At 33.4% G+C, this 11,314-nt stretch overlaps 1 protein-coding gene across 3 annotated transcripts in view; it reads left to right on the top strand.

Moving 5' to 3' along the window:
- Positions 1-3,117: 3,117 nt before the first annotated feature.
- The window catches only part of Dg (Dystroglycan), a 35,033-nt gene continuing 26,836 nt past the window's right edge, over positions 3,118-11,314 (top strand). For all 3 annotated transcript variants that reach the window (XM_017612301.1, XM_017612300.1, XM_017612299.1), the window contains exon 1: positions 3,118-3,581. In XM_017612301.1, the coding sequence (XP_017467790.1) occupies positions 3,354-3,581 (228 nt within the window). In that variant the 5' untranslated portion in view covers positions 3,118-3,353. The remainder of the gene's footprint in view (positions 3,582-11,314) is intronic.

The raw sequence follows: 11,314 nt of genomic DNA, 5'->3' as shown, positions 1-11,314 counted from the left end.
AATAGTAGTCGGACGTGGCAAGCTTCAGGCTAATCGGCGGATACATACAAATTTGTTGCCTATAAAGTTTTTCTTTCTAGTATGTGGTCTTTGGTTTTGAGACTCCTGCGCCAAAGTAGAGAGTCAATGGTTTGCCCAGGCGCGAGTAACTCATGAGTACGGCTAGGAAAACTATTAATTTCAAAATACAAAACATGTTTATGTACTAAATTGTATGTTACTAAATTGACACATCGACAGTGGTTCAGAGGAATATTTGGAAAAAAATTATAGGTAATTTTTTGTCAAGAGATGTCGCACTAAATTTAAATGGTTTCAAACCAAACAAAGCATAAATATGCAAACATACAAAAATATACACTTAAGTCTAAATGCCGTTTTAAAGGAAATTTCGTGATTCGTAAAGATAACTTAACCATTTCTATTTGAAGATGCCCAAAAAAACATCCATTTGCATGAGATTCCTAGCCCTACTCATGATTAACCATTCTGTGTTTTGCCACAGTTTGCAAAGCTTTTCAGCGCGCAGGACACGAAATTTTTGGTAAAGTTTTGTCGATCCTCAAGCATTGGTTCCAAAAATGATGCCTATATGTTTTAGTTACCCCATAAAATTAACTAAAAATCACTTGCCATATTTGTTGTCGAAGCCAAAGCTTGATTGCTTCCCATTGGTGACGCATAACATTTTTTAGGTACTTTTGAATATGTTACGCATCACACTTTTGAATTAGTCACTCAGCGGCAGTTGTTTTCGTTAGAAGATGAATAAACACAAAAAGATAACAAATAGATATCAACAATAAGTAGCATACCGACTAATAAATTTTTTTTGCGGATGGCAAAACCTGGTGGAACGTTTAACCCTAGAAGTACATGCCTGCAGCCGGATGCTAAAATGCTAAAGCTTAAATTTTATCCGAATTTTTGGCGATCTCCGAAAATTGCAATTCTGTCCTCCCTGTCGCTAAAAATTGCCTAGCCTAAATTTTAGTACCTTATCCGGGCGCTTAGGAAAGTGGGCGTGGCGCTGGGGTGTAGCTCGTTTCCGTCCAACATCAAAAATTAAAAAAAAAAAATGGGCAGGCAATGGCAAACCTCCCAGTGTGTTTCTGCCATGAAAAACAGCTTCTCATAAAAATACAATCGCCGTTCGGAGTCGGCTTAAAATTGTAGGTGACTTCCCATCGTTTGACAACATCAGGGTGTCATTAATTTTCTCCGTATAAAATAATGTTATATGGAGAAAATGAACGACACCTTCAACAAAAAAATTTGCCAAAAATCATTGGTTAGTCCTAGCTTCCTCAGACTTGCAATTTATTATTGAATGGGATAAAAAACTCAATTATCATACTCAATTGTTTTCGAAAGAGTGTAATTAAAAAGTGCAATATTCTAATTGAAATTAATTAATCTTGTTTGGATTTTTTTTAATTGATAGCCATATATCCATATTTTGAGTAAATTTTTGGAAATATATTGCAATTTATGATCCCTTGGAAAAAATCCTGACTACCTGGTAAAAAACTAAAAACGCAGATTTACTAAATATTACGCCATAATACAGCAGGTGGTATAGTAATACCGCCATATATAGAAGTAAAATGAGTAAGTTACCAAAACACGCAAACTGCGCAAAAATTATTCTAATAACCTTGACTGCAAGTCGGCGCGCGGGTTACCGTGGTCCGAAATGCATAAAACTTTATTTGGATAGTTTTTAAGACAAAACCAATAAAATGAGGGGCTATGCGTAAAAAAAACAACTTTGGTTTTTTTGGGACAGTCCAACCCTAAATGATATGTTTATTTATTTATTTTCAATAATTTTCATTTAAAACATAATTCAATCTATAACAGAAACTACGTAAATACAAGTTTCAAAGTTTGCGCCAATTTCACAAAAATTAATCAAACTTCACAATCACAATTTCAACGAACGAATTTTTAGAAAGACTAAAAAGTAAATTAAAAATTATTCGTTATTCTTAATTACTTGAGTCATAAATTAAAATTTATTCCTCATCTGAAATTACTTGAATGGTAATAAAAATTGTATTCGTTATTTGAAATTTCTCGATGGCGAATGAAAGTTTAATCGTCATTCGAAATGATTCGCATGGGGAATAGAAACTTATTCGTCATTCAAACATATTTAGTAAAACTATGAATAAAATTTTATTTTTTATTTGAATAATAATACCGGCACACAAAACAAAAGTGATGTGTGCTTTTAACCAGAACCACCTGCCAACATGCATTTCTTCCTGATCAGTCCGAATCTGAAGTTTGATTGACTTCTACACCTCCAAAATTTCGAGTAAACTGCGAAAATTGCGAATTTTTCGCCATTTTTTCGGGCTTCGTAATTTACTCTACATTTTTACTTTATTATACTAAAATTTAAAATTTCTAAAAATACTGATTAAAAAAAGTTAAAAAAGTTGATGAAAATTCTTATAAGATTTTCACAAAGTATGAAATTTGGATTTAAATGGTATTTTTAAGTAAACTGCTATATTTTTATAGAAAAGAATAAACATTAAATTAGCTTATGAAAAATTGGCAAAACTTGCTAAAATTTCGCGTTCCAGTTTATAGTTGCTTAAAACAAATCATTAATATCGGCCCAGTATTTGAAGACTTTTCGGATTAGAAAAAAATTGTCTTTCAATTGTATGTATGTATATATTTATGTGACAAACTTCGACAAGAAAAATTTCGCCGAGTTAAGGCTACCCATTTCTAATAGATTTTGGGTCACTAAATTAAAAAAAAAAAAGGAAACATATATATGTATATAAATTTAAAGAAAACATTGCAAATAGCAATATCGGCTGAAAACTGCTAACTTTTTTTTGGCAAAGCGGCTAACAAATCGGCTGCCGGCTAAACTCAATTTTCTTCGGCTGTTTGCTTTCGCAACCGGCTATATATAGCCGGAAAACGGCTAAAATGGCAACACTGATACTGTGTATAATGTACCGTACATCCACGTATTGGTTGTTTGTATGTATGTATGATAAGAGTATAGCCTTCTTTAAAATGTTTGTATTACCTGTACATCGGCGTTTATTTCTCGTTATTTTTTTTTTATCTATGTCTTTCCAGTTAAAATAAGAAAACCAATGTACGAGCACAGCAGCTACAGAAATTACGAATAGTTTTTTAAACGAATTTTGTCGGCTACATCTAGTGCTGAAAAGGGTTTAATATTTTCCATTTCGGCGTAGTAAATCTTGGCAACATTGCACTACACTAAAATACACCGACAATCTCTCCAAAGAAGTGCGCACATGCAACAGAGCACCACCACCACCACCACAGTAGTTTAATACGCGCGGTCGCATATGGATTGTTGTGCGTCCATGTCCAGCATATGCCTAGACGTAGCCAATTTATCGGAATCAAGCGAGGAGCAGCAGCACCAACGGCGGAGTCTGATTATGCGGCCGACACCAAAGTTTGATTTAGCGCTGTCATGCAAAGCGACGACGTTTCTACTGATGGTACTGTTCAGCATCGGCTGGCTGGGCTATGCACGGGCGGAGCGTGACTTTAACTTTAACGACTCGCAGGTATGTTATAGTTCTCCGCAGTTTGCTGCATTTTCCACTAAATATATTTAAGGCCTAAATTTGATAAACCTTTACATACATACATGTACTGAAGCGTACGTACGTACATACGGATGTATAATGTATAACTACATACATACATACATATGTATGTATATGTAAGTACACATTGTTGGAATGTATGAATGAAGTCATTTGTTCTAATAAATGAATTTACAAGTGCATATCTCTCACCCGATTAGGACAAATGTTTGAGCAGTGAGTGCGGCCGCCGACTATACATACATATGTACATACATACATATCTATGTATACATATGTACTTAAGTAGGGACTCAAGTAGCACACTGGTGTATAAATTGGTGTAAATTTATGAATTTTGGTATAAATATGATTAATTGTACCGAAATTCACAAATTTACACCAAGTTATACACCAATGTGCTACTTGAGGAAATGGGGGCTAATAGCTTTGCCATTGCTTTTGTTTGTTTATTGTGTAAATTTCTGGCTGCAATCACCAAAGTTAAAACAAATAAAAATGCATCACACTCCGATTCCTCGAACCCTCCTCTGACGTGTTCACGCCACAAATAAAGATTCTCCTACTTATGTACATTAAATGCGTTTTCTTACATTCCCTCACGCACATGTGCGTATGTATATATGCATGTGGTATGCATGAATGTACATTAGGGTGGTCAAAAATAAGTAAAGTCGGTTTTATTTTCTTGCTCTCACCCCCTAGGATTGTTCTAAAACGAAAAAATATACACCTATTTTTTATTTTGAAATCAATAAATATTTAGAGGTCGCTCAAAGCGCTCAAACAACGACTTTTCGTAGAAATTATATAGAATTCTCGAAAATCAAAATATTTATTTAACCAGTTTTTAATGCTAATTTTTAATACCTTTGCATTTTCTGACGGTTTTGGCGGACCTATAAAATCTAGTTACTGTGCAGAAAGGGTTAAATAAATAATTGAGTATTATTATTGGGAATTATCTGAAGAGAACATGCTGATTCTATTTCAATTCATGTAGGGTGATTGGGTTCAAAACTCGAAATCAAGTTAAATACGACTTTTCATATTTTTTAGGACAAATAAAGAGACACGTATTTTTTGTTTTGCAAAAAAAAATCGCAGAGTTACGAGCATCTGAAAATTTAAGGCCAAAGTGTGGTTTTAGAGAAAAACGGCTGACAATTTTTTTTCAAATGTTTCTAGTTACCCAAAATACTGAGCCTTCTTATTTTCAGAAAAAAAATCTTACGACTTTCGAGGCGTTTTAGCGGGCATCAAACCTATTGGAAAAAGTTCTCTCTTTTATCTAGTCACCGCAAACAAATTTTCAAGAAAATTAAAAATTATGGTTTTGAGAAAATTGAGCCTTTTGATTTTTCCAAAAACGGCCGCCATTTTGTTAATTTTAGAAATTTTTCAAATTTTCAAGTATGCAAATATAGAGCATCAGAAACACTTCTACAATAAAAAACTAACTAACTAAACTAATAGAAAAATTTTGATTTTTAAAAGAACTAGAAAGATTTGAATAAAATGGTCAGCCGTTTTCCCCAAAACCACACTTTGCCCTAAAATTTCCAGATGCTCATAACACTGCGTATTTTTTTTTGCAAAACAAAAAAAAAAATACCTGTCTCTTTATTTGTCCTAAAATACATGAAAAGTCGTATTAAACTTGATTTTGAATTTCGAACCCATTCACCCTGTATGAGTTGAAAGAGAATCAGCCAATAGTGTTTCCGATCGAAAAATATTGATCTTCAAGAATTCTATAACATTTCTACGAAAAGTGGGTGTTTTCCATATAAAATACATGGACAACTTTGAACATTGTTTTCGGTATAGAACAATCCCAGGGGGTGAGAGCGTAAAAATTCCGACTTTACTTTTTCACAGGCGGCCGCTGTGGTGTAGTGGTAAGCAGTGCGCGCTTCTACTCCGCAGCGTCTGGGGGTGCAACCTCTAGTCAAAGCAACATCGCAAAAACATTTAGAAAAAAGTTGTTTCTTAACAGTGGTCGTCCCTCGGCAGGCAATGGCAAACCTTCGAGTGTATTTCTACCATGAAAAACAGTTTCTTATAAAAATACAATCGCCGTTCGGATCGGCGTAAAACTGTAGGTCCCTCCCGTTTGTGTGACAACATCAAGGCGCACGCCACAAATCGGAGGAGAAGCTCGGCCAAACACTAACATATGTGTAAGCGCCAAACTACTACTATTATTATTATTGTTATTACTTTTTCCACAAGCATTTTTGGACCACCCTAATGCACATGCTTAAGAAATTCATATGTATGTATGTACCTGAAAGTCTCTTAGTTTTTCGCTCTTTTCATGAGCATAGTTGGACTTCTTTCAATGCTTATCTGCAACATTATGCGGATGTAATCTTATCTCATGATTCCTTCTGTGACTTTTAGCATTGTCATTAACCATTAGCTGGAGTGTACGCAGTGCAGTGAAGCTGGCTGGCTATTTCGAAACAGGCCTCTTTCCCGCCAACGTAGTATTTACATCAATTTCAACACATTTTTGCGGGGCTGGCTGGTTAGAGAAACTAAACAGGCATACTAGTTATATACATATATTTACAGTTGTCCACAAAATAATAGGAGTGCGATGTTTTGGTAAGTTTTTGCAATTTATCTTTTGTTTATTTAATGTTTATTATTTTTTTTTTTGTAAAAGCCTAACTGGTAATACAACAAGCACGATCTAAATTTACATTTCAAAGTTTGTACAAAAACTATAAAAATTCTGAAAATTTTCACCAACATTTCAAAATTTTTTCGAAAGATTCTGATTAAAAAGTATGCAATTTTCGTGAAAATTGGCAGAATTTTTATAATTTTTGTCCAAAGATTGAAATCTGAATTTATTCGTTGTTTGTTGTATACCCAGCTTGACTTTTATAAAAAAATACTAAACATTAAATAAACAAAAGATAAATTGCAAAAACTGACCAAAACATCGCACCCCTATTATTTTGTGGACCACTGTGTGTATGTAAACATAAATATATATGTATTTACTGTATATAAATGGGGATTCGAAAGTGTTCACATGATTTCATGAAATGAGCTTACATATTTTTGTACCTATATTAAAAATAAGATTAAATAGTGACTTACCGAAAAAACGTGCGTTGTGACTTATTTGAATAAAAAAAAATGATAATACCTGAGAAGAAGTAATTTTTTTCGGTTATTTGAGCCAATGCATTGCAATGGGATATAAATTAAAATTCCGAATTGATTGGAATATAAAATAATTTTGGAAGAAAACTAAGATGGATTATTAAATAAACACACCAAGTCCGAATTCCAAACTTACTCTCAACACGATACCGATAATGAAGTGAAAAAAAAACATTTGAGGAATTCATTATTATAAATAATCAGTTTGCTTTAGGACGGTGATGGGCATCGCCTTGCCCGCGGGCAAAGCTGTTTTAAGTTTTTATACATTTTGTATTGATGCATGCAGAGTAAAAGCTCTCTCCGCTCATCGCTGCTTTTTTTTTTATGAGCACCCTTGCAGTCGCCCCAAATCTTTAATTTTAGAGATAGACTATCTTTATTTCTCAAAAAGGAGAGAGAAGACTGAAAGACTTAAAAATTGCCGAACTTGATATAAGTTGTTTTGTCAAATTCCCAGAGAATAATCCTCCGTCCCTCGTATTTCGATGAAAAAACTGCAACGAAAAGCACATCGTCTGCTAGGCACAACAACTTGGGAAACAGCATCTATTTTTTGTTTGTCGTCTTCGCGTTTGTTTATATTTGGGTTCGTTCATTGCAGCGCATTCTAATATGGAAGCCGAAAACTTACTAAAAATAATTAAGCAAATAAAACAAACTCAGCACTTTGGTGTGGAAGTTTATTCAGTGCATTTTTGAGTTAATTTTTTGCTCTTGCATTGGATCGTTTGGTTGGCCCTCGGTGTCTGAGCAGTGTACATACATACATATGTCTATATGCATGTGTGCAGGTACATATGTATGTATGTATGTATATGTGTGTGCAAGCACATATGAGCCAGCCGTTCAGTGCACAAATTGATTAACTCCATCAACAAAAAGTTGGGAGATGTGATCAAATAATGTACATTATCTTTTAAAATTTCATTTATATGATAAAATCAAATACAATAGTGTTGTTATAAATATTATGAACTAATGTATGTTGTATAAAGTTATTTTAACGTAATAAATTATGACTATACCAAGTGCTTTGACACCTAAATTTAAGATTTTTCAAAAACTGGAGTTAATCGATGTGTGCACTGAACGGCTCATATGTATGTACATATATGTGTGTATGTATGTATAAATATACCCAGTCGGACCTGAAACTTCACTACTAAAATCAGCATTTTGTAATGCTTTGACTTCGTCAAATGAGTCCGAAAGCAAATAAAAACTCTACAAAGCTCTCCAAACCAACAACAGCCACCTCATGCAAAATTGCCTGCTTAAGGAACCGTTCTTGCTGTGCTTCACATTCTGTATAAAAGCGAATTAAAGGCTTCATGTTTTAGGAACTACTTCTGAGTGGAAAAAGCACTGTGCTATACGTATATTTTGGAACCAATTAAGCCCGACTAGGGATTCACTACACATGCATACTAGAGATGCCAGATCGAAGTAAAAGAAATCGATTCGAATCGAAATAAAAAAAAATAAATAAAAAAAGTCGATGCAAGAAAAAATCGAGGAAAAATAAATCGATCTCCCAAGATACATACATTGTTCATAACGAATTCAATATATCCAGACTTATTCAAAAGTTATCAAGTTGCAATCCGTAAATACTTTTGAAAAAAAAAGAAACAAAAATGTGAGATAAGGTTTTTCTATGTTAAGACAGCGATATGATCATTCTACAGAAATTTCATAAATTCTTAAACCAAATTTCCGGCAGACATTAAAATGACAAAAAAATTATGCTATTTTAAAAATGCCATGCGGAAAAAAACACAATGCACGGGTAACACTACCCAAAATAGCCCTACTTAAGAAAATGGTAAAAAATATTCGACTTTTTTTTTATTACAAATTAGAAAAAATTTAGTTTTACTTCAAAGTTAATTTTTTTAAGAAGCTTACCTACATAGATTTTTTTTTGCATACAGTCGTTTTGTATTTTTTTTTGCGTTTTCGCTAACTTTATATTTTACTTCTTAACTACCCTTTTTCGAAAAAAATCGCTACAAAACTGGATACATACTAAATGTTTTTTCTAAATAGAGTAATTAATCAAAATTTTTATGAAAATTTACATAAACTTTAGGATTTCAAATTGTTGTATGGCTAATAGCCATAATTTTATAGAGTTGGTAAAAACGAATGTCGGTTTTTTGAATCGATTCACGGATCGAATCGGAATTAAGAAATCGACAAAAAAATCGAATCGGAAGGGTTAAATTAATCGATCTTCGATTTAATCGATTTTAAGACGTAGAGTGTCTGAATGCACGCGTGTGCTCCTGCTTTGGTTAGTGCTGCCTGAGATCAGGATGACCGACCTCTTTCGCTGTACTATTCAGAATTTTCATATTTGAATATTTGTCTGAAATGCTTATGAGATTAGTTACCAGGGATTGAAAGGATAAAACATTCAATTCCGTAATTATATATGAAATTTGCCACCATAGAAATAAAATATATTAGAAAAACTTGTAGTAAATGTTACAGATTTGGTTTACCGAAAATGCCTCCCATGGACGCATAATGGTGAATACATATGTATGTAAATATACGTCCATTAATTCGAGCATATACATACATAAGTATGTACATACATATAACAAATTAAAATGTTGGTACACACAGCAATTCAGTTTTCTGAAAAGGTAAAGGTCAGCAGTATGAAGCGGTTGTGAACAGCTGTACTCTATTCAGCGGCCTTACCTGCAGGTGTACATCTACGAGCACATAGTACAGTGTACACGGTGCATACATACATATGTACAGTCCGCGACAAAACGATAGCACCTCAACATTTTGAACAGTTTTGACTATTTATATCTCTTGTTTGTTTAATGCTAAATATTTTTGTATACATAAAAGTATAGCTCTTTATCTAAGAAATCGCATATAAATACAAACGTCAGACTATGTACAAAAATTCCCCAAACTTTTCATCCCAATTCCAAGTATTTTAATTTCAATTTCTAGAATAATTTTTGGTATTCAATTTGAAGGTTATTAACCTTCAGAAGACACACTGGGGTGTAAGACACCCCAGTGCAAAGCCTATTTTTGATAAACTTTTTCGTTATGTCAATAAAAGCTAACCATGCAATTATATGATCTTGTACCTTTGAAAAATTCAATAAGACATTTCATTTTAAATTTATTTTATCTAAATATTTCCAGCGTAATATATGCAAAAAAAGCTTAAGCTGTGTGTTTTAAAAGCAACATTTCAATTGGGGTGCAATTTACCCCAGTGTGTCGTTCACGTCAAATAAAAAAGGTGTGTCCTCCGAAGGTTAAATTCTAGTATAATGAAGTGCAAGTTTGAAGTTGCTGAAAAACTGCATTCCAAAAATTAATTTAGAAATTATAATTAAAACACTTGGAATTGTGATGAAAAGTTTGTGCAATTTTTAAATTTTGTGTACTAAGTTAGAAATTTGCACTTATATGGTTTTTGTTAGATAAGGAGCTGAGCTTTGATAAAAAATTAATGACCTTAAAAAAGCAAAAGAAAAAGTGGGCAAAACCAAGTAAAAATGTTGATGTGCTATCTCTTGCCGCGGGCTGTGCACAAAGGTTTACCTAAACTCACCACCGAAAACAAACTTCTGTTATATGTAAACAATAATACCGAAATTTGATCTTTTTCCGTGCTGCATCCGTACAATTATCAGTTAAGACCATAAGCCGAATATAAAATGCACGATTGAAGCGATATGCACATTTATGTATGTATGTATGTATGTATGTATGTATGTATGTCCATACATTAGAGTGGGTAAATTTTTGTTTACATGCGCGCTTAACATAGAAGGATTCTAAGTGTAATTCCCGATGAATCTAAAATCAATTTGAAGTTTGCCAAATTGTGAAAATAGGTTTCCAAAAAATGAAATTGAATTGTGAAAATGCTAAGAAACCTATTTTCGCATTTTGGCAAGCTCCAAATTAATTTTAGGTCCATGGTTTCTTCGGCAAATTTTGCTTAGAATTACACGTAGATTCCTTCTGTCTTATACGCTCATAGTCGAAAAAATCTCCAATACAAATTGACCCGCCCTAATGTACATAGATTAGGGTGCCACAGAACATTTTTTTTTTTTGTTGCAGAAACAGATATGCTTACCTCCTCAATTCTGTTCCTTTTGGGCTTAATAACGAACGCTGTGACTGATGAGTGGTTGGAGGTGCGTCCTCCCACTCCGTAGGGTTCGAACCCTGGCCCGAGAAACATATCTATAAATTGGAAACAGATTTTTCTAACAGCTATAGAGCAAGAAATATCGATTTTATAATGATCTAAAAACAAAAATCTAGGTATTTTGTGCTCATTTTCGGTCCCTAACTTATTTTTGACGTAGAATACGTCTTACCTTAAGGTATGGGGGCTATGTTCAAATGTTGTAGTTGTAATTTTTAGAGCTTCACAAAAACGCTTATTGCACGAGAACTAATAAAGCGATTTCAAAGAAAAGTGTGGCGTTTCAAAGATAAAATTCCAA

The sequence above is a fragment of the Rhagoletis zephyria genome, unplaced genomic scaffold, assembly GCF_001687245.7.
Source record: "Rhagoletis zephyria isolate East Lansing unplaced genomic scaffold, Rhagoletis_zephyria_1.1 Rzeph_scaffold_00522, whole genome shotgun sequence".
Classification (NCBI taxonomy): Eukaryota; Metazoa; Arthropoda; class Insecta; order Diptera; family Tephritidae; genus Rhagoletis; species Rhagoletis zephyria.
This window is presented reverse-complemented; position numbering and strand designations above follow the sequence as displayed.